Source organism: Clytia hemisphaerica, unplaced genomic scaffold (assembly GCF_902728285.1).
Source record: "Clytia hemisphaerica strain Z4C2 unplaced genomic scaffold, Clytia hemisphaerica genome assembly, whole genome shotgun sequence".
NCBI classification, from domain to species: domain Eukaryota; kingdom Metazoa; phylum Cnidaria; class Hydrozoa; order Leptothecata; family Clytiidae; genus Clytia; species Clytia hemisphaerica.
Window position 1 is genome coordinate 3,455,228 of NW_027103286.1, and position 26,379 is coordinate 3,481,606.

A 26,379-nucleotide genomic window follows, 5' to 3' on the forward strand; every position below is an offset into this window, starting at 1 on the left:
AAAGCGCTATATCATTTACTTGACTCGCAAGCAAACAAATGGGCTGCAAAACTTCGAAAGAGATTCATGAAAAAATAACCGGCGCTTTTTAATGAAATTAACATTTTCAAAAACTATGAGAAATCGCCTAAAATTTGAGCCAAGCCAAATTTGGTTGGTTGATATTCTGGCTGATGCACGCAATTGCAATCGGTCATTTAGTCTCATTTTATGTTTTCAAGTTTTAATTAATTGTCTTTGGAACTTGAAGTTGATTCAGGTAACTCTCATCCTTGTTGTTGCAATTACATCCTGTAGATGACTGATGTTGTTTTCTCTGAAAGCTTGATTTCCTAGTGTGACTAACTGATTAATGCATTTTCTTTAACCATTTTCAATTTGTTCAATCATTTGGATTACTTTTCGCCAGATGGTTTCAATCGAACGAACCGAACGCCGGATCAATTTAACGCAATTGAACGCAATCGAATAGTTGCAATTTGATTGCGTTCGATTGCGATTTTTGTTCAAAGTTGTTTGATTGACACCGTCTGGTGTTTGATTACTTTCAATATCATATTGTATACCTTCAATTTTATCAAAATGTGTTTCCTGTATAGCAGCGCGTCAAAATAAATCTGAAATGGAGTTTATCTCGCCCAATTAAAACACGCAATTCACGCGCGAAAACCACTTTTGTTTTTTCTGACCAATCAGAATATGTGCGATACGTTTACAGGAAACCCAGGGCAAAGGCACACAAAAGCCGGGGAAATAAGGGGGTCAATCTTATGGCTGGCGCTTCTTTTTGTGCTTTGGTTTTAGGTCAATGTTTTTGGTTTTTCTTAAAGATATATGATAGTAATTGGTTACTATCGAAGTTATCAAAGTAATCAATACAATCAAAGTACTCTAACGGTTATTGAGTCTTCAAAGGGTTGTTAAGAAAGTGATTGAATACTCACAATATTTTTGAAATTTTGATACTCAAAATTCTATTGTTAATGGATAAGTGGTCGTTCGATTACTTTGATCATTATCGATTACTTTGATCATTATCGATTACTTCAATAATCAAATTTATTGATTATTACTGTCTGGAACTGAACATCAATATGTTCGAGCCCTGTCGAGCCAGAAGAATATTTTGCTCTATTTTGACCAAACAATTGTGAGTTCGTATGTGGCTGCAATAAAAAAAATCATAACAGCACTCGTAAAAATATTATCATCCCACCTCCTTAACGGTCTTCATGATTTGACCAAAATTTGACCAAAGTTTCCATTCCCGCCAAAATCAAAACAAACAGCAAGCAAGTTCACCATTTTCGGAGATTAACAACGGCCGTATTCCACCACAATTTTTTAAAACTTCCAATAGAGAAGCAAGAATGCTATACTCTGAAACCACCCCTAAATTGTTCAGTGAAAGTTGCGACTTTGAATATGGACGCTGGCCCCTAGACCATAACGCAAACATAGTAAGTATAAGCAGAACTTTGCATATTCTTATAATTTGATATTCTTATAATTATTGATATTCACTGAAGCGTTTATTGCACACTGTGGTGGATGATAATTTTGGGAATTTTGGTGTTACCCCCCTCGAAGCAGGGTGCCTTTGTCTTTCTGCAAATTTACCCACCATTTTAGAATGGTCTTAGCAATAGATCCAAAAGGTCGCCCTCATTGTAGATGACAATTTGTTTTGGTCTCCCAGCTTTGGGAAGAGTAATGTTTTCATTTGTTTTCGATGAAAAATGATAAGACTCTTCAGTTAACAAGTATCATTTAGTTTTTGCTGGTTGATTAGAATGGTAGGATCCTGGATGGTTTCCCTAACTGCCAGTATAGGTGTAACTTGAATATTTCAGGATTACCATTTTACCAGCTTTTTAGCAATTTTTGCCTTGCTAATCCAAATTCATCAACCTCTTTACCTTAAGTTTCCTTTATCAAAACCAGAGTTTTTCAGTGTTTCGAAAAAAAAAACATTGTCAAAATTTTTTCATTTTTACAAGATCGATTCTCAACCACAAAATACATTTTTTGGTCAATGGGTTTTTTTCTGACATTCTTCCTTCGAAGAATATCAATCACTTTAGTTTTCCCCTTGAGCACACAAGAAAAAAATGATTATTATTTTCTGAAATAAAAACAGTAAATTGAATACTATTACCACATTCATTTTAAGTGCAAATTTAATAAATACATGGCTAAATAAAAAACAAATGATTGCAGTTCTGTTTTTTCCTCAAACTTCTAGGAAAATCTTTTTTTTCCAACTTTGGTAAAAATCTCTATTTGTTCATCAAAATGCCTTGTCTTACAAAGGATGAGATAGTATGGGTTTGTCTTCAGTATGTCTTTCAGTTTTTGTTTATAGCTGTGTGAATTTTTTCTTCATTTTGGAAAAATTTGTACCTAAAAGTGCCTAAAAATGTTTTTCAGACTAAGCAAGATTGTTGCGGACAAAATGCCGGTATTAAGCCGGAAGAATTTTTGTGTACTTAAAATCCATTGCTTGTGATACATTGTGTCATTTATGCCAAACTGTAATAATAAAAAGCAGAGTATAATAAAAGTCAGTGACTTTAAGGGGTCTTTGTTTTTCTTGATTTCTATAGATTAGAAATAAGTTGAATGTCACAGACCTGGAATATTACAATGTTGAAATCAGTTCATTTGGTTGGAGAAAATGAATCAGAAGATCTCTATGGAGGCTTTGAAGAAGAATATAATCCAGCTTATGATACAGAGGTTTAAAATTATTTTGTTGAATTCCTCTGTGAAACTGTCAATCTTGGTTGAATTCCTTGTCATTATAATGCTTCTACAATATCTTGGCTTAAAATTACAATTGACTAAAATGTTGGTAGCAGGCCAAATTTCCACAATTTTACTGTACTACTCTAAGTAGTACAGTAGTAATGCTTAATCATGTAGACCTTGTTCCTTATTTTTAGGGATTATATGAAGACGAAGGCTTTCAACAAGCGTTAAAAACAAGTTATGGGAAAAGAGCGCCAGTAAGTAATGCCATAGCCACTCCACCTTTCAAAATTTGAATGTTTTCACCTTAATTTTCCAAAATTTTACCAAATTTTACATTTTTCTCTCTACACTTCTCTATCATTGCTGTTGATTTATCAGGTTTTTCTGTTTATATTTTGTATTTAAGAATATATTCATTTTTAGGGTACTTCAGCTGGTCGACCACCTGGCACAGGCTTTCAGAGGATGGGCACAGCTGCTGTATGTCTTTTTCCTTAGTCATTTCGTTAGTAGGGAATTTTTAGGTTAAATAATGTCAGTTTGAGAAAAATGTTTACAGTTTTTGTTTGAAAAATGCAGGTGTCCAAAATTTCAATCATTTACTTCATTATTACTGATTTGAGAAAAGGTGAACTCATGAGTGAAATATTTTTCTCAATTCTTAGGGACTCTTTTCAAAATATTTGTTATTGATTATTTTAGGGAAGAGGTCGCCCAATGACAGGAGTAGCTGCGGTAAGTAATAAAGTTTGAAAAGTCATTAAGTCAATTTACAATGTTAAACATCTAACTATTGTGTAGAGGGCCATTTTATTTGTTTGAAAGTATTATATATTTATTGAAGGTGTTCAAAAGTAAAAGTTTTATTTTTTCTTAGGATACTTCTCAAGCAAGACCAATGACTGCTGTTCGAGCTGCTGGTTATTCTTCAATGGGTGGTCGAGGTGAGAAATGATAATGTTCTTATGAATATGCCGGCGGGGTTACTAGGACAAAAATAGGTACTAGATAATGTGCGATAGTTCACCATCCCTAGTCTCTGTAACCAACATTCTCTAACCCTGGTACCCCTCCCTTAATAATTGTGATATCTAAAATTCAACTTTGTTTTCATACATTCTTAAAAGCTTTGTTGAATGTCAAATATATGGCTCCTTAATTTTATATACAATAAAAAGTTTTCATTTGATAAAATTGATAAGTAAGTAACACTGGTCGCAAAACCAACTAATGTCCAATATTTTCATTATTTATTTGATGCACAAAGAGTCATTATTTCTACTTATGGTTCCTTCATCTCGTATTAAATTTGTTTTGTTTCATTCTCCATAAATAACACAATCTAACTTATCTCTTTAGCTCCAAACCAAACATTTGACCCATTGAATCAATCCAAAGGTCCAGCACCGCCTTTGGAAGGAAAGGACGAAGACAGGTAGGAAATATTTGATATCTTTTCGGTGATAATGTTTCAATTGGTTCAAGTGTTGTTGAAGTGTTTCTTCGCTATGTTATAACAAGATTCTTATGTACATTTTCATTTTTAGTCCTGAGGAAAAAGTTGCTTTGCTAGAAAAACAAGTTATGGAGCTAATAGAAGAATCTTGTTTTGCTGCTGAAAGAAATGACCTTCAAATGGTAGGTTAACTGCCCCAAATCTAATCTTCATAAAGCAAGACCAAAAAAAAGTTTACATTCCTGGCTAAGTTCTAACCTCCCTTACTTTAAGGGGGTGGTTGATTTGCTCCAAAAAGCTGCAGGATAAGAAATTTTCCGAATTAAGGAGGGATTAGCACTAGGGAGAAAGAATCTTTACCATCAATTGTGTAAGATTGACATGAAGCCTTCTTTTCTGGTTAGAATCACGTATCTTTTGACTTTTGTACTTTCACTAAATTAGACCCCATTCCCCAATACAGAACTTTATCATTTATTTTTGCATTGTTTCATAGGCTCTTGAAAAAGCAAAGGAAGCTGGACGAAAGGAACGAAATCTTTGCAGACAAAGGGACCAATCACAAATGGCTGATCAAATGAACTTGGATATCACTTATTCGGTGAGACTCATCTTATTTCCTTCGTCGTTGTTGATAAGACTTTCAAATACATACTTATCTTTTTTTATTTCCTAAAATCTCATGGTTTGAGTACATTTTCAAATGTTTTATCAACTTTGATGTAGAATATTATGTTTCTTTCCTTAGGTATTATTCAGTCTGGCATTATCATATCACAGACTGCAACTTTGGCACGAAGCTAACAATACATATAATGTTATCGTCAAAAATAAAATGTTCAGTAACGCTGGTCGACTTAGGGTCAATATAGGAAACATCTTTTTCGAGCAAGGGAAATATTCGAATGCTGTCAAGTTTTATAGAATGGCTTTAGATCAAATACCAAATACTCATAAAGATGTCAGGTATGTTTGCTTGCTTACTCTCTTAATCTCAAATCTTGTATTTCTTTTATTTGATAGAGTTATTGAAGGGTATGCCTGTACAGTCTCGTTAATAGCGTTTAACCTGGTTTAACATAAAAGTGAAAGTCAAATCAAGATAAGAATAAAAGAAGAAAAGTTTTATGTAAAGTATGCTGTACACGATCATAAGCTGTTCATTTGTGTTCCATCAGCCACACATTATAACAATTGTGCTTTGTGTCTACGATTGAACTGAAGCTTGTCGCCTGACAAGCATCCTCGTTTTGATGAAAGGGTATTGCAAGCCACCACTGTAGGTGATGGCATCCCATACCAATCCCCCATCTCCTTTAAAGCCATACTCTCCATTCAACTGCATCCGGTAACAACCAATGAACCTGAGCCTTTGTGTTCTTCGGAACAATGTCTGCTCCCTGAAGAGTCATTATCCATGTCCAATGTGCTGAAATATTGACCGTTCTGGTAGTCGAATCCTTTATTCTCGCCTGTTGGCACCGCCCCGCCACCTGGTATTTGTGGGTCGAAGACAGAGCCAACGTGAAGCTGATACTTATTAGATTCATCATCAATGTGAAATTCTTTATACGCTGTGTAAACTTTGGTTTTGTCATGCTTTGTGAGATCAAATATGATGTCATTATCGATGCCATAATGTGTTGTGAGGTTGTGTATGCGATCATTACCAAACCAGAAGTTTGTGGAGAAATCACCGAAGCCAAGTTTGTATGAATTCCATCTTCGATTGAAATGGATGGAACCATCCACACGTTGCTGAATCACTGTCCAACCGCCACCTGATAGGAAGGAAAGTAAGAGGGGTTTATGACTACTGTTCTCTTTTTGATATGTTGAAAATTCCAGAAATCTGTACTGTAGGATTTTTTTTTTAATTTTAGAAATGATCATTCTTATGGAAGTAAGGTTGTTAATTTGGCTTCCATTGTAAAATTTTTATCAGAAATGCATTTGTCTGTCGACAGGGAAAACATAAAATGTACAAACCTCTTCATTCCCCTAAATTCAGTATGAAAGCAATATGAAAAAAAACAACATAAAAGAACACTACCTGCTATTTCCATATCACACAGAATTGGGACATAGTCCAGGTTGTTGTTTGACACCATGTAAACACCGCTTTCTTTGTGGCCCTTGGTTAAGATATCTTTGCAATCTTTCACTCCTTCCACCTTTGTGATATGTATCGGAACTACAGGAGCTGTTCGCTTATCGAAGGACTTTATACGCGGCTCCTTGATGAATTTCGCGTCAGGTGATAAACGATTAACGTCTTTAAGTTTGCAGATGTTGTCAATCTCATGATAAACTACTGACCGACATTGAGCTGAAAAGTGACATTTTGACTGGCATTGAGGCAGGTTGTTAACAGGAAAAGATTCTTCCCAAGCACTTTTGTTTATATTGACGATTTCACCTTCTATTGGTGATGGGATAAAGAAAGAATCTCCTGGCTCAGCTGATGATGATAAATCAATAGAATGACAAAACTCGATCGTACTGCAAAAAATAGTCAGGAAAATAAACATTTTTTGCTTAGTCATATTGATCTACTTATGGCAGAACTTCTCAATTCAAAGAATGTCTACAGTTAAAAACATTTCCTTTCATTTCGCTTTGCTTTTACATAATTTTCAATCAAGAAATGTTTTTTCTAATTACTTGATATAGAGTACTGTTTTTACAAGCAGATATAACTTTTCCTCTACTAATCATTTTATTTGTTTGGCTTTTTTATTGGAAAACTCATCTTTATAAAGTAGGTGATAATGATGAGAGGGAGATCACCCATTTGAAGGAATGAAATTCATTCTGCAGATACTCTCAAAAGTTTCATCTGGTGTTTCCCTTTTCCAATTAATATTAGGTCAGATTAGGTCCAAGTTTTCTATCTGCATCCAATTCCATATTAAATCATATTGATACAAATTGTTAGCAAACGAAACTGACCAAGTTGTTATCTAACGAAATTCATAATGCATCCTTATTTTATAAGGACCAAGTTTATAAGAACATTTAGGCTGAAATCTGAGTGTGATTTTTTTCGTGCCTTGCGTGCCTTCGTGCCCTTCGTGCCTTTTGAAATAAAGTTCGTGCCTTTTGAAAAAAAGTTCGTGCCTTTTGAAAAAAAGTTCGTGCCTTTGAAAAAAAAGTTCGTGCGTTTTGAAAAAAAGTTCGTGCCTTTCGAAAAAAAGTTCGTGCCTTTCGAAAAAAAGTTTGTGCCTTTTGAAAAAAAGTTCGTGCCTTTGAAAAAAAAGTTCGTGCCTTTCGGAAAAGTTCGTGCCTTTTTGATACCTTTTGAAAATAGTTAATGACAAACAAAATAACCAGAAGCTTCATTTGGTTAAAAAACTTAGAGAAACTACACTTTTTAATTAGCAGTGCCTTTGAATCCTTAAATTAGTTTGGTCGAGCATGGGTATATTTATTTGTGGCCCCTCCCCGCCCCAGCGGTGGTTTTTTGAGGGGGCACCGAAAAGAAAGGGCGCAAAAAAGGCTCTTCAAAACACTGATTTCAGCGCCCCTTTCCCCTTTTTCCCCCTCAAAAATGGCAGTTTTTAGCCCTATAAAATAGAGATATGTCAAATATGTCGAAAAATTTTCCCACTCGCTTTGCTACTTTTTTGCAATTTTTCCTAGTAAAGGGGTGCCAAACTGCCGATTTTACGTTACTATTTTGCCTCCCCAGTTTTTGCCAAGAGATTTCTTCCTCACGTTCGATTGACGAGAATAAAAAAGACATTGCATAGTGACGAATGCACTTTCGAATGTTTTGATCAAGATTCGAATGTTTTGTTTTGAAAAGACAGGAAAGGCAAAAAAGAATACAAACATGAATTGTCAGGTTTGAGAAGTTACCAAGCACATGCAAAATTAGTGCGGGTGCAAAGAAGAAGTGAAAGAAGAGGTAACTTTTTTTCAAAAGGCACGAACTTTTTTCGAAAGGCACGAACTTTTTTTTCGAAAGGCACGAAGGTACGCAAGACACGAAAAAAATCACACTCCTGAAATCTGGGAGAAAAAAAATTAAAAACGTAAGAACAGCCTTAAAATTGTAGAAACTAGCAAAGCAAATTGCAGTTATTATTTTACTTCCCAGCTTTAAATTATAGTATAGCAGATTTTGTTCTACTTGAGGGCCAATTTTTATAACCAAAGATACTTTGTATTTTTAAAAGTCAATTAATTTCAAGAACGTACCAATAATAGCATTTTAGGTTCAAAATTGACCAACAAATAAGCACATCTAGACCTAGCCAAAACTAAGACGCTCTGATTAAAAAAGAGTGTGTAACCTTAAAGGTTCCCCTAGTCTTGTTCAAAAATAATGCTGAGGATTTTCGATTCTTTTTCTTTCTTCAGAATCCGCATTATGAAGAACATAGGGTTGGTGTTCGTTCGCATGGGACAGTACAACGACGCAGTGACCGCTTTCGAACACATCATGTCTGATAAACCAGATGTGGAATCAGGTAATCCTCCTCTACATATCTTAATTCTCTTAACACAATTTTTTGCTCACAATTTCATGCTCTATCTGGTTGTATCGTTTGTATTGTATAGTTCAATCTAATTTTGAAGAATCCTCTTTTATATCTAGAGTTTTGCCTACAATGTCAGCTTTTTGGTCATAAAAACTTTTGCCTAATTCGCGGGCCCCCTCTCAAAAAGTTTCAAAATCCTATCTACTTTCGAACCAATCACATGCGGTTGAGTCCCACGGAAATTTGCTACGGATCATTGCCTCCTCTTCTATTACCACCCCTGATTCCATTCCTAAGCTATTTCTATTGAAATTCGTCACACAATGTGAAAATACTTATTATGAACAAACAGAATTGTGTTAAATTCTCATGAATTGACTTTCATCAATTTTGTTTAGGCTTCAACTTGCTTTTATGTTCATATGCAATCGGTGATAAAGAAAATATGAAGAAAGCTTTCCAAAAACTTCTTCAAGTTCGTGTTGATTTTGAAGACGAAGAAAAATACAGCGGTTCTTCTGTGAGAAAATCTTTAATCATGCTTTTTGTCTATTTGGACATTACATTTTTCTTCAAAAGTGAACTATCCGAAGCTAAAGTTCAGTCAGCATTTTCTGATTTGCTTCTACTGGAGTAAATTCAACCTTTGCCAATGTGAACATTGGAACATAAGGTTTAGAATTAGTCATGTCAATACGAAAGATAAATTAGAAGGGGTATCGCTTCCTTTCAAAAGTGTATTCCAACTCTATAAATTCAAAACAAAATAAATCATAAAGTATCATCTTCTTTTCGTTCTGATTTTTTTTTCAGGACGATTTGAAAAGTCAATTGATATTGGAAGCAATCAGAGATGATCCACTCCGAAAATGGGAGAAAGAACAGTACGACTTTCTCTTTCTTCTGTAACCTAACCTATCTGCTACTTTTCTTCTTGTAGTCACCGCCTTGTCGTTAAAAGACTAATAGATGCTCAGATCATTAGTATAAGATTATAATTTTACCTGATTTTATTTTTTACAACGTTTAGAAAAGCAAAAGCTGAGCGTTGTATCATGATGGCGGCGAAGTTGATTGCACCAGTGATCGAACCAACATTTGACCAAGGCTTCGATTGGTGTGTGGACATTGTCAAAGGTTCTCCTTACCAAGAATTGTCCAACGAACTTGAAATCACCAGATCTATTGCTTACCTTAAAATGAAAGATTTCACCAAGGTATTGTATGGAAATCAACTTTGAATCATTATTAGTACTTATGAAATGAAATACCTTAAGTGGATTAATTTTCGCGTGGACAAAATTTCGCGAATGGAAGATTGAAAATTTTCGCGTGGACTAAATTTCGCGATTTGGCCTGTTTTTTACCTAATTTCTTTCATTTTCCTAGGGGTTTTGGCAAAAATTGCAATTCTAAAAATTTCGCGTGGACAAAATTTCGCGAAAATGGCCAAAATACGCGAAAATCGCGAAAATTAATCCACGCGAAAATTAATCCACTTAAGGTATCCAGATATCCTATAGTATTCTACAAAGTTTAGTAACTTGAGGTATATTGGCCTAACATAAGCAGCTTCTTACAAGACATGTTTTACAATTGTGTTTTATTGTGTTACTAGGCAACAGAAACACTGAAGAAGTTCGAGAAGAAGGATTCCAAAATGCAATCACAAGCTGCTGTCAATTTAGCTTTCATGTATTTCTTGGTATGAGAGATTGCCATATGTTATTTGACATATTTCAGTTTGTCAACTACATGGCTTACCTTCGCAAACTTCTCATTCATTTCAAGATTTTTACTTTTACCAGTTTCTGTACAGTTTTGTACGGTATTTGTTTCTATATTTATATCTACAGGAAGGTGAAAATGCACAATCAGACAAACACGCTGACATTGCAATCACTGCAGATCGGTATAACCCTGCTGGTATGATTTCATTCTTGACCTAAAATCCCTTCAACGATGATTCTAACTTTTCTACAATTCAAACATATTAGACTCCCACTTCGAATTTGCGCAAAATGAGCGAGCAAGACTTTATACTTGAAATAAACGGTCAAACTGTTTCAATTGAAATAACTGTGTTTGTTTGTTTTAAACTTTTCTGCAATTCGAACAAATTAGATTCCCACTTTGAATTATAGCAAGAGCAAGCGAGACTTTAGTCTTTACAATGTTGAATTCTTCATTCCTAAGCTTTTTCTAAAGTCAATGGTCACACTTTCTTGATTAAAACAACTGTCTTTGTTTGTCTTTCCAGCATTGGTGAATAAAGGGAATGCAATAATGATGAGTGGTGATTTCAACAAAGCCAGAGAATTTTACATCGAAGCTATGAACATTGAAGCATCTTGTACTGAAGCTATTTACAATCTAGGTGAGAAAATTGACTTTGTCGTCTTCTTCTAGCTTTTCATTCCACACCTTTATTTTGAACATACTTTATGGTTACAATCTTACTACCCCGTAAGTTCTAAACGAATTTCTTCTTTTACCGAACTATAACAACCTGGAATAAACTACCAAAATATGTCTCTTGAGGTAAAGACAGTCAAAGTCTTTAAAGAGAGGCTCGACACTGCACGGAGTAAACATCCGACACAAGACAATTATAAAATACGAATAGTCATGGTCAGTTCCAGAGGCCCTCGTGCGCCTAGAACTTTGTTCCATTATAATGAATAAACTTTCAAAATTCTCTCATTTTACTTTAGGTCTTTGCTACAAACGAATGGGTAAAAACGACGATGCGCTTGAATGTTTTCATAAATTACATGTCATGTTACCTAGCAACTCAGAAGTACTCTGTCAACTTGGAGTCATGTATCCTTTTCATTCACTAAAAATAGTGGAGATATCTTCACCATTTTAGCAGTACTGACTCGTGATCTTAGTTTTTTTCTATTTTTTTAATTGTTTCTTCGAAAGCTCCTTTCACTATCTTTCTGGAACTGGAACTGGAACTGTTGATTGAAACTTTTATTATTCGCCTTGACTGATTCAACTTTATTCGTAACAGCTACGAAGCCATGGGCAATGTGACACTGGCGTTAGAATGGTACGTTCTAGATCCCAATCACTAAGATCGTTTGAAGTCAATTCACCAAGAGTGCTGAACGGAGTTTTAGTCGGGGCAAAATTCTTGAGAAATATGATAGAAATTAAACAGCAATGATCAATGAGGCGTGGATTCTATGTATAGGATTTTCGAGTATGCATTCAGCTATTGCTTGTCAGAAATCCAGCCAACTCAAGGAATCGTATGAGCTCATTTTTAAATGATTGTGTTGTTTTATGTCTGTATTCTTCATTATTCTAGGTACCAACAATTTTTGAACCTGGTACCAACTGATCCGACAGTACTCATGAGGCTTGGAAACTTATATGAAGAGGAGGGTGATAAATCACAAGCTTTTCAGTACATGTATGAGGTAAGAAAAAGATTACACCAGACAATGCCAACTGAATTACTCTACCTTTAGTTTCAACCTATTTAGTCACGTGATCATAACGATTGGCAATCCACAGTTGTTTAGCTGGGTGATGTCAAATTTCTATTTCACTGCGTTGACTTTCCAAAATTTATTGACCACTCTCTGATGCAGATTTTGATCGCGTATCACGTGATAAATATCGATTGGCAAAAAAAGTTAGCAACCTCAAAATTCAAAACAACCTGACTACGCCAGTTATTCAAGTGACTTTGGCATCACTGTCTAAGGGTATTTCAAAAACATTGAAATCAACCTCCTCACTTGCAGTATTTAACCCTAGCCTATTAATTCTAGAAAAATTCTTCACCCCTAATTCTCTCTAATCCTCTTGGGGCAGTAGCAATAGTTCTTTTTCTCGTAAAAAAGCTCTTATTTGTAAGTATTTGCGTGCGAGGCGTCGTGTCTGTTTTTCTTTGATTAAAATATTCACAACTTATTTCTTTATTCTCTAGTCATATCGTTACTACCCTTCTAATATTGATGTCATTGCGTGGTTGGGAAGTTATTATATCGATGCACAATTTATCGAAAAAGCAATCACTTATTTTGAAAGGGCTGTACAAGTACAGTAAGTTAAAAATCACATTACTATTTTCCTATAATGGCCAACTGGACGATTTGAAGGCAATGGGCCAGTCTTTCATTAACCCTTCGAACCCGAGTGACGTGTATACACGTTCTAAATTTGCCAATATACAGAGTCCCAGACCTTTAATGTTTTAACTCAGGACCACTTGATTTAAAAGGACATAAATAGAATACTTTTTGAAAGTTGTTTATACACGTTTTTATAAGAACAAACTACCCTAATATATGAGAGAATGAGACTCCAATGGCCAAAATATTAAGAGCAGGTTAAAAACATTTTGAGACTTTAGTGCCTCTAAAACACCCATCTTTTTTAAGAAATTGCATCAAAACACTCGCAAATACGTGAAGCTCAAAAATTTTGGATATACTAATAAAAATGTGTATATCGTTTGTCCCGAGCATTAAGTTTTCTTGGTGTTTCCATATCTTTAACTTTTCTTTTGAATCATGTTATATTTAGACCGCAAGAAGTGAAATGGCATTTAATGCTTGCCACGTGTTACCGAAAAGCAGGTAGGTTATTTTTTCTCGTATTTGCTTCTAAAATATTTTACAAAAGTGCATTTTATTATATGTGTAATCTAAGAAAAAATACTCGATAGCTACATTTCTTACTATAAATTACAATAAAAAAAAATCGTATTTACAAAAAATAATCCTCGGACGAAGGAGCAAAAGTATTTTTCATGATGACTGTAACTCATCACTTACGCTCAAAGTTCCTGATATTTGTTTTGTATTTGTATTTTGTATTTGTTTTCAATTTCGGTCGGCCACGTTTCTCAATGTTGGAATACCATCGCGGAAAGTTTACGCGAGAGAATCATTTTACACGACTTTTCTTGTTCGCTCGTTGCCATAACTATGGCTTTTACTTGATTTTATAAATTTCAAAGTACTTTGTGTAGATTATCATGGCTAAGAAATCGAAGAACTCCAGGTAAGTCAAAATACTGGTGCCAAGAAACAAGCCCAACTGGCCACCGATGTCCCCTGAAAATAAAAGATGAAGTAATACTGATCTTTTAGGACTTTCTGAAAGTTTATATTTCTTCAGAATGTTGAGTGAAATGTAAAAGTTTCCGTTTTTACCAGCCCATTTTAAAGAATCCTTTGAAAATTTCTGAATCTTAAACATGAGGCATTTCTTTATATTTTTTTTGCTATTCTCTATAGAACTTACCTAACAATATCATTGTATCATAACTTGGCGCTTGAGTGATTCTTTTGTATGTCATCTTCTCGTAGTAAATCACAATTCGAAGCAGGTTGTCTCTGCAGTAAGGAAATTCGAATGTTAAATTTCAAAATAAAGGATATGTGTAGACGATTATAAGTGATGCTTTAAGAGTGCTCTACAAAGCGAAGGAACATTGTACTCATAACCATATAATCCTATGAAAAATGGAAGCCGCTTCTTTTTTTGAAAAAAGAGCTTTGATGTCTTACCTGACGAATTTTCGTTTCTCCATGGTTGTTCCTTTCAACTTGAATTTTTGTTCTGCATATATGTCAGCAATGCGGTTCGAAGGGAATTGAGCGTACGAAATCAAGGTGTTGAAATCAGTGACTTTGCAGGCTACAGGACAGTCGACCTCTTCTTTGGGAATGCTCTTGAAAGCCTCTGTAAAATGAAATGATAGTTCTGTCATGTTGGATCGAATTTATTCTTATCAGAGAGTCAGTTTCCCTGTGACAGTCGTCATTAATTAAGTTTTGATTGGCTAAACTATTCCCTTATTGGAACTTATTTTCGCGGGAATTAATTTTAGCGTTTTTGTGGTTTTTTGGCAAAACCGCGAAAATTTGAACCGGTGAAATACAATTTTTTCCAATGTATTCCAACTTTATCGAAAAATTTGATAAATTCCTGGGAAAATAAAGGAAATTCGTCCAAAAAAGGCAAAACCGCGAAAATTGAAACCCGCAAAATGCTATTTTTCCTATTTTTTTTTCGACCGCAAACATTAGTTCCCACGAAAATTATTTCCAATAAGGTAGATTTTCACTGTTTACATACCCTTTACACACCCTTCACATTGGTGTCTCTCTTGTACCATTCTTCTACTCCAAAAAAAAATCATTCACTTACCCCAATTTGGCCAGGTGCAGTTGAACAATTCTGAGACCGAACACACTCTTTCTGTTCCTGTTAAAGAAAAATGAGAAGATCAAATTTCACATTTCAAAATCTACATTTTGAAGAAGCTGATCCGAGTAATTATCTAGCCGTAGTTTTAAGATTTATTATATTGCCCCATTTTTTGGAATGCATGAAATCAATTTGAGCCTATCCTATTTTCTCGAAAGTGTTATTATTGTCAAGATACTTAACATTGCCAGACATAACTAGCATTTTTGAACTTTGCACTTTGTATCAAATTGATTACCGTCCTGTAATGGTAAAACATGTGTAAAATCATAACTGAAGTAATTATTTTCGATTTCATTGATTCACTCACCTGGCATGAAACCATCTTTGCAATGGCATTTCTTGGTGACGAATTTGGTCAACTTTTCCAACCAACAAGCATTCTCAGAGTAGACAGAAAAGTAATCCAACTTTCTGCTATCACATGCTGTTTTGTAAGGTTTCTTCAAGTTAATTGTCTGGAAGAAAGAAGAATATGGTCAGATGGGATTTGTGTTAAATTCATTGTACTTTGGTTATAGACTAAAACTCTCTATTCCCTTCTTTTTCTCCTTCTTTCTTCTCCTTCTTTCTTCCTAGATTTCAAGAAGAAAAAAGAAAGAGAAAGAGTGATTCTTTCGCACAAGATTTTCTACAAACCTCCTAAAAAATCTTATTCACTCATCTTCTGGTCAAGTTTTTTCTTACCTCAGTTTTTCCAACTTCCACGTAACTTGTGAAGCCGGGTGGAAGGGCGACACCGCTGAAGCGAATGGGCGTTTCATCTTGATCGTGAATGATAAGCCTGACTCCCACATCATTTTTGTCAAAATAATCATAATGTTCCAAGTCTAAAATCATTTCCAACGATTTCTTTCGTCCACCCTCGCTCAGGTCTGCAAAATGACTGTTGACATTACCAGAGTTTATAGTGAAACATTTTTCGCCTTGTGATTGATAGAATGTAGAGAAGTTTGCTGGTGAACATTTCGCTATAGATTTGTTTTGTTGCATGAAATTAACGGTGCAATCCATCAACATGTTTTGAAGTCTGTGGTTCGCTTGTTTTGAGGCGTTTGCGTAATCAGGTCCACTCAAAATGCTGTAATGTAGTTCACCTTTCATGATCTTTAAGAACGTTGTCCCTTCCAGTTTAGACATTCGGAAGTCATTGATATTACACAAAGAAACGGCTGGGAATTTCATCTTTTCCGGATTAATAACGGTACTGGTTGAGGTGAAGGGACGGTCGAAATATTTTTGGCCAGCTTCGAACAATTTCTGTAGTAACATTCCAATGGAACCCATCACCACAAGAATCCAGATGATTCTTCGGAAACGATATCGCTTGTCGAAGCAGTAATGAAAACCATGAAGTGTACTGTTACCGATGAATTCCTCTGTGTGTTCTTTGATCTTCTTCCTGCGCGACACGCGAGTCGGACTCGGAATCTCATAAGTGATATCTAAAAATTAATTCTTATAAATCAGGGAATATCTACACGAAATTGAAATTTTAATCAATTTAGTCCTTTTAACTCAAAATGAAAATGTTTAGCAGTTTAGCAGCTAAATCTGACTTTTCCCTGCTTGCATCTGATTAATTTGACAAAAGTAAAATTTGACAAAATAGTTCGATATGACTTACCATTATACGATCCTTGAGGAATGGTATCTAAAAAAATCAAGATGATGAATTTGATTATTAAAATCAGAAATTGATATACAAAAACAATGATTATTTAAAAACTGTCAGAGCCGGTCATTTTTATAGAGTGAAGTGTTTTACCACCTAATTCTTGATATTTATGACGTATTGTTTTATACGGAGCCCAGGTGTTTGCCACTAGTGTTATCGTCTAAATTCAGAAATAGCGGAAAACACCCAGTATTTTTTTGGTGTTTCTGTAATGAATATCAGGTGTTAATTATAAAAGGGCGTGTGAAGTGTTTAACCACCCAATTCATTATGAAAGGGCGTGTGAAGTGTATAACCACCCACCTTGAGATTCATATTTACTGAATTTGTTTCGATGGCATTCTCCATTACCATTGCATTTGCTTGGCGTTTGTCCACTGGTGCTCCCGTTTGTATTGTTGTATCGATTACTGAAATTTAACATCATTGTGTCCGCCATCTTTGGTTTTATTGTTGTTGTTGCTTGGTGACCACCGCCTTGTCTTGCTTCCACTATACTCTCATAGATACTCATACCACAACATCTAAACCCATCAAAATTCTCTCAAAATTGTTTCTATTTTTCCGGACTATATTTTTGATTAACTTCCCTTCCCCTCTTTTTGTGTTTGTTTTTTATCCCTACAGTTCAATAAAAAGGTTTTACCCTTCATGAAACATGAGCTGTGTTTCGAATATACTTTTCTACCGTCTATGTGGGTGAAAAATTAAAATTCAGCCATTTTTGTTTTGATATGATGTAATTGACCTTTTATATAATGTTCAAATTCAAAATAATCGATATTTTTTAAACTTTTAGAATTCTTTATTTTTCGATGTAATTATTCATAGTGGACCGATTTGATTGACTTTATTCTTCAGCCAACAAATCCTCAATCAATTATTCATATCGTTTACAGAATTGAATCTAATTCCCCTATTGATGAAGATCTTTATTAATACTCCCCCTATTCCCTAAACATATCATGGAGAATTCCTTTGAAAATCCACTTTTGCTCCCAGACCCATTCCACTAGTTTCCACAGGTTTCCATTCCACTGAACCTTCTTTCGAAGTATGTCTACAGTCAACTCTATCTTATTCGAATTTCTCTGTAATTCGAACTAAAACATTGGTCTCCTTAGCTGGGGAGTTGTATAAATTACTCTCTTTAATTCGAATCTTTCTCTAATTCGAAGTGAATTTTTGGTCCCTTGAAAATCGAATTAAAGAGAAAGTGAACTGTATATGTTTTATTTTTCATTACAGGCAATTACGGAAGGGCTATGCAAACATACAAAGAAATCCATCAAAAATTCCCTGAAAACGCAGATTGTAAGTTATGCTACTGACTTGATTGTCTGATCAGAAGGACTGCTTCTTGATTTGATATTTTACGTCGCTTGTCCTCTAATAACTGTCTGGTCTTTCCTTTTTTTTGCCTCCACTCCACACAAGACTCCAAAAAGATGTTTCTTAAACTTCAATCATCTTTCGATTTTTCAGGTTTGAAGTTTTTGGTGCGTTTGTTCAACGATCAAGGCTTGGTCAACGAAGGGAAGGAATATGCAAACAAGCTAAATAAACTGGAAAAAAATCTTGTGCAAAAAGAACAGGTACATGGGCAGTAAACTTTAACTTGTTACAAAATTTCAGTCATTTGAAGAAACGGTCATTCAGACTTTGGTGGTAAAAAGTCGCTAAAATCTTCGTAGCTTTTGATCAGTCAAATTGAAGTGAATTTTGTATTGAGAGGGACCTGAACCTTACGAAATTTTTTAAACATGTTTTTGTATCCTTGGAAATACTGGACACTTTTCATCAAAATATCTTTTTAGAGAGCATTGAGTGCACAGCGAAAAGGAAGTGGAAGAAGTCGTGTTGGTTCTGGTCAACCCGAAAAGCGCGAATGTAAGTCCTCCGAACTTATTTGCATGTTTGTCACTTCTGACATACAGCCCCTAATTTCAACTGGCATTGCCATACGCTATACCTTCTTAACTATTTTTTTTTTCAAGATTTTTCTTCAGATTTTACAATTAATTATCGTCATAAATGAACCTCAAAATATGTCATTCTAAGGAGTTCCAGAGGAACATATTTAACAATAATGTAATACTTATCTGGGTCGGAGGAGAAAAGTTTGTGCCGCCTTTGGATAATAATATTCAAATTCCAAAAATCTTTTTTGTAGATGCCAGTCGAGATTCTGACCTCACCATCACGTCTCCTCTTTCAAGTGATCGTACTCCTTTATCTTCGGACCGACAAGATAGCAATCGTAGCGCGCCGCGTAATCGGCCTATTGGTAAGACGCATTTGATTGGATTATACTAGAATGATCCTTTTTGGAATTTCAAAACATCCTTGATTAAAATGTCAAATTTCCAGATTAAAATTGACATCATCCAACAAAGATATTATCAGGAGTAAACTTTACTGTCATAATGTAGATATCTTTTTAAGATATACGCATTATTGTTCAATTCTATTAAATTCTACTATTTCTTGCTTTAGATGCATCTTATGTAGATCCAATGGGCGAAGCACCCACACGCCCAAAGACAGCGGGTGGTCATGGGCGGCCACCTGTTGACGATGATTTTGGAGACGATGATATTGGAGATGACTTGTTGCCAGATTAAGATGAAAAGTTTTGTCTGATTACCACTTTTCAAACGTTTGTTAGACCACACAGGGCTTTTGTGAAGATAATGAATTTGCAACATATGCAATGTCCCTAGAAATAATTATTCAAAACAATAGAGTCATCAATTTATTTATTTGCATAACTTTTAGTAATAATGATTTTCTGTTGTTTTCCCCTTTTTTAATTGTATATACCATTTTCAAAAATGATCAAAATTGTAAACTTTTTTTGAATATTGTATGTAAGAGAAATTATTGATTAAAAAAGGGTGTGGTATTTTCTTTCGTGTTATTGTGTATGATTTGACTTCATAAATCATCAGGGAGGAGTGTACATTCCACTCTACTGGGTTGGATTTTTGGACCTAAATTGATCAGGTGGGACCTTGAAATTCTGAACTTTGAGGTGGGGGAAAAGTTTAGGTAGAACTTTTTGAAGTTCAAAATAATAAGAATCGGATACAAACTCTGAATCAAAAGTTTCATAGTTTGTTGTTTCATAGTTTAAAAACAGTTCGCTAACCCTACCTGAGAACAAGTTTAAATGAAATTTACAATAAGAATCTCATTCGATTTCAATACTATATATTAAAGGTTGGACTTGGCAAGCCAACTATCAGGCGGGCGTTTCTCAAGGGGTCGGACCTTATATTCTTAGTTAGGTAGCTTGAACCCCTCTGGAAACTATGGATAATGAAATACAAATAAATATTCATTTTACTCACGGATGGCAAACTTGGGAGAATTTCTTTTCCTGGGTATCTAGAATACCTTACACCCTTCTTCTAAAATCTTACGTCTGTCTATGATTTTCCTTTTTGACAGCACTGACGTAACTTGCGTTGATGAATGCCAGAAACTAAACTGAAACTTAAAAACGATGTTTTTCCTTTTCAATTGGTGTGGTGGTTAGTGGATTCAAACATAATATACTTCTCACCATCATCCTTGGAGCGACTTGATACACATTGATTAAAAGACAAAACTTTCATAATGATTTTGTTTTACTATCGTTTCAGATGTACAAAGAGATAATGAAAAAGAAAAAAATATATGATGGAGAGTTGGAGAGAAAATTATCGATGCTGGTTCACAGAGATTTTCTTTCCGATTGATTATTGATAAACTGCTGTGTTGGATTGTTGCTGATATGTGAGACTCCCGTTTTGTAAGAGATTTTATATTGCCAGCAATTTTGCAATCTAATTCTCAAGAAAATGGATAGGAAACGCTGAATACAAGCCGAATTATTTGTTAAGGCCGGTCTCCACTTCCGCACGCTGCGATCCCACCTTTTGGCTTCAAACCATTTTGCTCCATTTCAACTTTTTTCAACTGTTATGTCAGATCGCGCTAATGGAATTGTTTGTTCATTTTTCTTTTGACCAATAGCGTGGAAGCTTTGCTCGCAGCGCCCTTCCAAAATCAAAGTAACCATGGGTAAGAATTAAATGAAGGAACTTGCTAAAAACGTCCATAAGCTTTTAAAAGAACTAACGTTAATAAAACAGGGAATTTGTTTTTGTCAAGGCTTCAGACATTCTGAAAACCTGGAAAATGAAGAACTCTAGAAAAATCTCAAGGAAACTCTGGGAATTGAATTCTCCAGATTCTTTGTAACAAAATAGCTGCTCAGATCCTTATTTAATCATTCAGATTTGTCTATAATGTCTAATAAAATGGTGTTTAAACATTTACACAATTTCAACATCAGTTATGGACTCCGTACAGGGAAAAATTGCACAATTTCATTTTTTTCAGAGAAAATTAGCCACTTTTGGTTCCAAAACTCAGAGAATTCAGGGAAAACTAAAAATTAACTCAATTTCTGTTTCGACCCTATAGCCTTTTCCATTGGCAAGTATTTCACTGCAGCCTTGGCCCACCCATGGTTAGAAATTCATCTACGCACCTTTTTGGTCTTTCTCTATAGTTTCTTCTGCAAACATTGAAGGTCATCTAAATGTTTACCAATGGGTGCTATTAATCAAAAAAGATTTCTTCAGATTCTTCTTCCTAAAGAAAACTCTATGATTGGAATAGGGAAAGTTAATCCAGGAATAGTTAACCCTTGTGGGAGATTTAAACCTTATCTTAAAGGAAGATTTAAAGGAATTATTGAATGTTGTGGTTACCCAGACACTCCTAGTGGATCTTATGAAAATCTTTAAAGGGAGATAATCAGATGGTTTGAGATATTTGTCCTGTAGAAACCCCCTGTGGTACTTAATGAAACCTCAAAGTATTTTTGTCTAGCTATTTTCCAAAGTCGAGATACAGTGAAGTCTCCGTAATTCGAACCTCCATAACTCGAATATCTTCTTAACTCGAGGGAGTCTCGAGTGGTCCCTTCAGTTAAAAATGCCTCATAAACTTTACTCTATAACTCGAAATTTCCTTAACTCGAACAAGTTTGTGTTCACCGTATGTGTTCGAGTTATAGAGACTCCACTGTATCACAATTTCAAATCTATAAAAATGGGTTCTTACACGGTTCCTGTGTCAAAATTCTATTGTTTTCTTGCTAAAAGTTAAAACTTGTGACTTAAACATCTAGACTATGGAAAATAGTTCAGACAACAATATTTTGAGGTATATTGCTAAGGACAATAGAAGGAATTTACATACTAAATATCTCAAATCATATAATTATCTCTTTAACTCCTTGACGTTCTCAAAAAGCTTAAGATCTTTCAATACTTAAACTTTTAATCGAATTATCTTGGCTTTGGTGATAGCTAAACCCCCCCGGGGGGGGGGCACTCGATTTCGAAACGACGGTATGTGCCGCGCAAAATCTGCTTTTCAAAATCGTACCCTTATAGTGCAGTTCCATTTGGCTGAAAAGGTCTCTTTCAGTGCATTTTCTCTTGATTTACCCAATCCTTATAGTGCATAGTATAGGGAAATTTTCTGTTTCAAAGAAAAACTGAGAAAATTATTCTTGTCAGCTGTAATTATCAGACAATAGAAACTTTTTCAAACAAACGAGAAGTAAAAACCTTTCTTTTTAACAATTATTTTGAATTTGTTTTAAATTTGACCTTTGCAGTGCAATTTCACAGAAACACAACCTTACAGTGCATTTTGGGATGTTGAAAAACCCCACCCTTAAGGGTCATAGTGAAAAATCAATTTCTGAATTTGAAGATAAAACCTTACGTTTTCGCTTCTTTGACATGTTTCAGGTTATTTAAGAACAAACTGCTTTTGAAAAAACGAATTTAAGTAATTACATCATGAGTAATTACTAGTAAGGAATAAGTGTGGCATGGACCTTAATAAAACGTCATAACGACTCTATTCATATACTTTTCACAAAAAAAGCCTAATCTCCTTGGGGAAATCATTTTATTGTTTCAAACTTTTTTAAGTTAATGACAAATAATTTCTTTATTTCGATTTTTTTCGGAAAATTTTCTATTTGGCTACTGTACATCCCAAGTTATAGCTGTTTTCGTATGGAAAATTGCCAAAAATGAGGTTTTTTGGAGATTTTAAAGGAAAGATACTTCCACAAAACTTTTCCGAAATTATATTTTTAGATACTAAATAGATACATCACCTAAACCAAAAAAAATTCCATAATGTTTGATTTTTACCGAGATTAGGGCTTTGAAAGGTGAAATACTCTTCTTCGAAAAACTCTTCGTTTTCTTCTTCATTTAATTTTTTCATTTCAATTTTTCGATTTTTAAATTTTAAAAAGGTAGGTTTAACAGGGCATAAAGTTATACATTATCTTTTTAAAATGCAGAAATTGCCATTTAAATTAGTGTAAAATCGAAAAATTGGGTATGTCCAGAGCCCTTATAAGCGCCCAGATCATTTGAGTGCCCCCCCCCCCCCCGGGATAAACCCTTAATGTTTGTTGCCGTTGGAAAGCTCTTTCAAAACAAAGCTCTATCTTTTCAGTGTGCCGGATTCTTTAATTAGGTCCTCAATAAAAACTACCGGCAGCCGAAAATATCGTTCATGCGAGAACAAAATTTCGCTGGTTGAGGAGTTGATATTTTGCTTGTTATCGAATCTTCAGATATTTAAAAGCTTTAGGATTTTGAAATGTTCGTAAATATCACAAAACTTACAATACATCGTCTTTTTGAAAACCAATATACATAAACTTATCCTATCAAAATACAGTATCTAACAATTTTGCTCATTATTAATTTTCTCTGAATCAATTTTTTATCCTTTGTCGCTGCTTAGCCGTTTTTGCTCAATAATAGACAAAAGACATCAATAGTTGTCAAATCCCCTAGTTTAACGGACTGGGCTTCTGTTTGTGCGTAATTATTCTTTCATTGAATACTGCTAAGAGCTGCTTTTTAGATAAGCCTTTCTGATTACTCATTTTTCACTCGCTGCTTTGAACTGGAAATGTTATTAACAGATGTCTCAACGAGAGAACTTGTATTATATGAGTGATGCTGCTTGTGCTGAATTATAATACTTTGTCATTTCTTTATTCTCTCCATTTGTTGCACCGTGTTTCTTGGTGTTCACTCGAAACTGAACATACTTCCAACCATCGAATCCAAAACCGAGAACGATCAAACCGGCTAGTAAACCGATAATAGCGCGACAAAAGACATTCTCACTCATGAGATCACCTGTGGAGCCGATGTAGATGTTCTGCGGATGATGGTGCACTTTGAAAGACTCCTCCGCAAACGTGTACACTTCATCTTTCTGGTAATACATGCATTTGAAGATCACCTTCATCTTATGGAGAAGATCGGTTGGTAACAAGCAATGTACGTACAGATTGGCCGGTAACTTAGCAACCATCCTCAAAGGTACTTCCGCTGTATCATCGCTTATGATTTCGTCATACCATGCGGCTACGTCTGAATTCATCATGGCGGCAAAGACTTCTTGTTTTCGTACCATTTCTAATACTTCATCATACGATTTGGCTGATACCACGTTGGTGCGATATTGCTTCTCCGCTGTTCGCTCCTCAAAAGAATTTTCGAGCACAGCTACCTTTTTATTTTGGATATCAAAATCGTTTCCAGCCACGACGTCCGTCACCGTTGCAGTCATCACACAGCCTACCATGACTCCAATGAACAACCAGAAACACGTCACGAATCGTCCCACGGCCGACGACGGCTGAATATCTCCGTAACCTACCGTCGTCATGGAAACAATCGACCAATACAAACCAGTCATCGCGCCTCGGCAAAAGGAATTCGGGAAATCGGTGTTTTGGTATCTTTCGATGACCCACAGAAAAATACCAACAATAATCGCTAGCAAAATTGCGAGAACGAAAATTTGTTCGCACGCCATAATGCCACGGAAAATTTTGTTAGGTAATGAAATTAAGTCCCTTCTCACAATAATACTGATGTGGGTTGTTTTCAAGATTTGAAATGATCTGAGAGCTCGTTCTTTAAGAAAGCCGTCGTTCTTTGTGTTGGTAGGGGAGAGGACTGGGGCCCAGAAAGCTCGCTGTTTGTCGACACTTTTTAACACGGATGTGTTTGAATGGTACGAGACGTTTGATCGAGCCAGATCATAAAAGTCACGCCTTGAATCCATTTTCACTTTATAATGAATAAAAGGCTTGCGACCGTTACAAAAGACACTTGCTTGTTCAAAGATCTGTGGAATGATTCCATCAATCTCTCCTTTCGAGTTCTTGAAGATAAACGGTTTGACTTCCCAGAAGATCGCATGTAGTAATTCTTTTTCTTCAATGCTAGTTCCATTCTCTTTTTCTTTTGTCGTCTCTATTGTCTCATCTGTTTCCGATGTTGTATTTTGGTTGTTGCCATCGCTACCGATGGTGGTATTATTTGCTGCAACTGTAGTGTCATTTTGTCCAAGTGTTTGGTTATTTATCGCAAGCATTGCGTTGTCTGTTGCGAGTGTTGTGTTATTTGTTGCAAGTGTTGTATTTTCTGGCGTAAGTGCTTCGTTTGAAGCTATGACCAGAGTTGCGATGTGGAGAAGACCAGCGAACATGATTATCAGCAACAGTTTTACTTTCATTTTTACGGTTTTTGTGGATCAATTTCATTTACCTGAAAGGTGAAAAAGGTAAAGTCAAAGCAAGGTAAAGCCTGAGAGTGGATAGGCGGGCTCTTTGATTCCGGAAAAGTGGGAAATGGTCATTTATGAGAGGAACCCGCTGTGTTGATGTTATAATGAATTTGACCATATTTAGAAATGATCATCCTTTCAAATGGTTTTGATTCTCGGAAAAGTTTCGGATGTGAAAATGACAAAATAGTTCTTCAGACGATCAGAAAAAATGACCTTAGAAAAAGTTTACAGTGGGATACACGAATAAATGTTGAAATAAAATCTCTTTTTAAAATGAAAGTCTGTAAACTAACCAGAAATTCGCCAAAACATTTTTTCTCTCTCTTCAAAGAACAAAAATGTGTTAGGTTTAGTATCTCACAAGCAAATAAAGAAATGAAAAATCACAAAAAATTTCACAATTTCTTTTCCGATTATTAAAAACAAATGAAAAAGTACGATATTATTACAACAATAATCTTGACTTAATATTTCGAGCAGAAACGTTTAATCACGACCGTGCAAACTGAGTTTTGTTTTAAAGACACACTTAAAGACTCGAAGCGCGTGGGGCCGAGTCTGGCCGAGTATTAAACCTTTAAACCTTTGACATAAATGTTGTTAAGCGTGTTAAGCTACCAAGATTAAGTTTAAGAATAGACTCGATATTGTTCCATTTAGATTCTTATTGGATATTGAGCCTTCAAGGTTTTGATAACTCAAATCATTTCTCTTTTTCTCTCTTTGGAAAGTGATCATTAAAATTTCAACAAAGCTACTATAGTACAGTAGCGTCTCCATAAAACTCAAATGGCAAGGGGAATCGATCGGGTAAGAAGTTGTTGATCAAATGATAAAGCTGATAAAACCCCTCCGAACAATCTGCTTCATACGAAACGATTTTTGATCAAACCTTGTTTGGTTCTACGTAACTAGAAACACTTTTCACGCCTCTTACTTACATTAATCAAAACTTTAGCTGATATATCAAAGAATGAACATCAAAAACCAATTTAATTAAAACATTTGCTGACACCGAACAAATCGTTACCTCGTCCGTCAAATGTATTTATTGCTGAGAGTTCGCAAACCACCTAACTTTA

At 35.1% G+C, this 26,379-nt stretch overlaps 4 protein-coding genes across 4 annotated transcripts; 1 reads left to right on the forward strand and 3 right to left on the reverse strand.

Annotated features, from left to right (window-relative positions):
* The first annotated feature begins 2,597 nt into the window (after positions 1-2,597).
* On the forward strand, positions 2,598-19,507 carry LOC136807585 (intraflagellar transport protein 88 homolog). Its single transcript, XM_067064175.1, has 26 exons — positions 2,598-2,739; positions 2,946-3,008; positions 3,178-3,234; positions 3,457-3,489; positions 3,632-3,698; positions 4,114-4,189; positions 4,302-4,392; positions 4,707-4,811; positions 4,959-5,176; positions 8,576-8,685; positions 9,096-9,217; positions 9,511-9,581; positions 9,728-9,914; positions 10,316-10,402; positions 10,554-10,623; positions 10,958-11,074; positions 11,412-11,520; positions 11,717-11,755; positions 12,017-12,128; positions 12,644-12,759; positions 13,243-13,295; positions 17,861-17,926; positions 18,098-18,207; positions 18,430-18,502; positions 18,786-18,899; positions 19,109-19,507. The coding sequence occupies exons 1-26, from the start codon at positions 2,623-2,625 to the stop codon at positions 19,234-19,236; spliced, it is 2,511 nt and encodes an 836-aa protein (XP_066920276.1). The 5' UTR covers positions 2,598-2,622; the 3' UTR covers positions 19,237-19,507.
* On the reverse strand, positions 5,471-6,835 carry LOC136807603 (ficolin-2-like). The gene is made up of 2 exons (XM_067064198.1): positions 6,264-6,835; positions 5,471-5,991 (listed from the first exon to the last, which is right to left on the reverse strand). The coding sequence occupies exons 1-2, from the start codon at positions 6,754-6,756 to the stop codon at positions 5,546-5,548; spliced, it is 939 nt and encodes a 312-aa protein (XP_066920299.1). The 5' UTR covers positions 6,757-6,835; the 3' UTR covers positions 5,471-5,545.
* On the reverse strand, positions 13,572-17,222 carry LOC136807592 (acid-sensing ion channel 1C-like). Its single transcript, XM_067064186.1, has 8 exons — positions 16,916-17,222; positions 16,562-16,588; positions 15,622-16,379; positions 15,245-15,392; positions 14,875-14,931; positions 14,232-14,406; positions 13,966-14,057; positions 13,572-13,775 (listed from the first exon to the last, which is right to left on the reverse strand). The coding sequence occupies exons 1-8, from the start codon at positions 17,124-17,126 to the stop codon at positions 13,654-13,656; spliced, it is 1,590 nt and encodes a 529-aa protein (XP_066920287.1). The 5' UTR covers positions 17,127-17,222; the 3' UTR covers positions 13,572-13,653.
* Positions 19,508-23,175: 3,668 nt separating the features above from the next.
* Positions 23,176-25,271, reverse strand: LOC136807613 (uncharacterized). The gene has a single exon (XM_067064208.1). The coding sequence runs from the start codon at positions 25,241-25,243 to the stop codon at positions 23,657-23,659; it is 1,587 nt and encodes a 528-aa protein (XP_066920309.1). The 5' UTR covers positions 25,244-25,271; the 3' UTR covers positions 23,176-23,656.
* Positions 25,272-26,379: the final 1,108 nt, after the last annotated feature.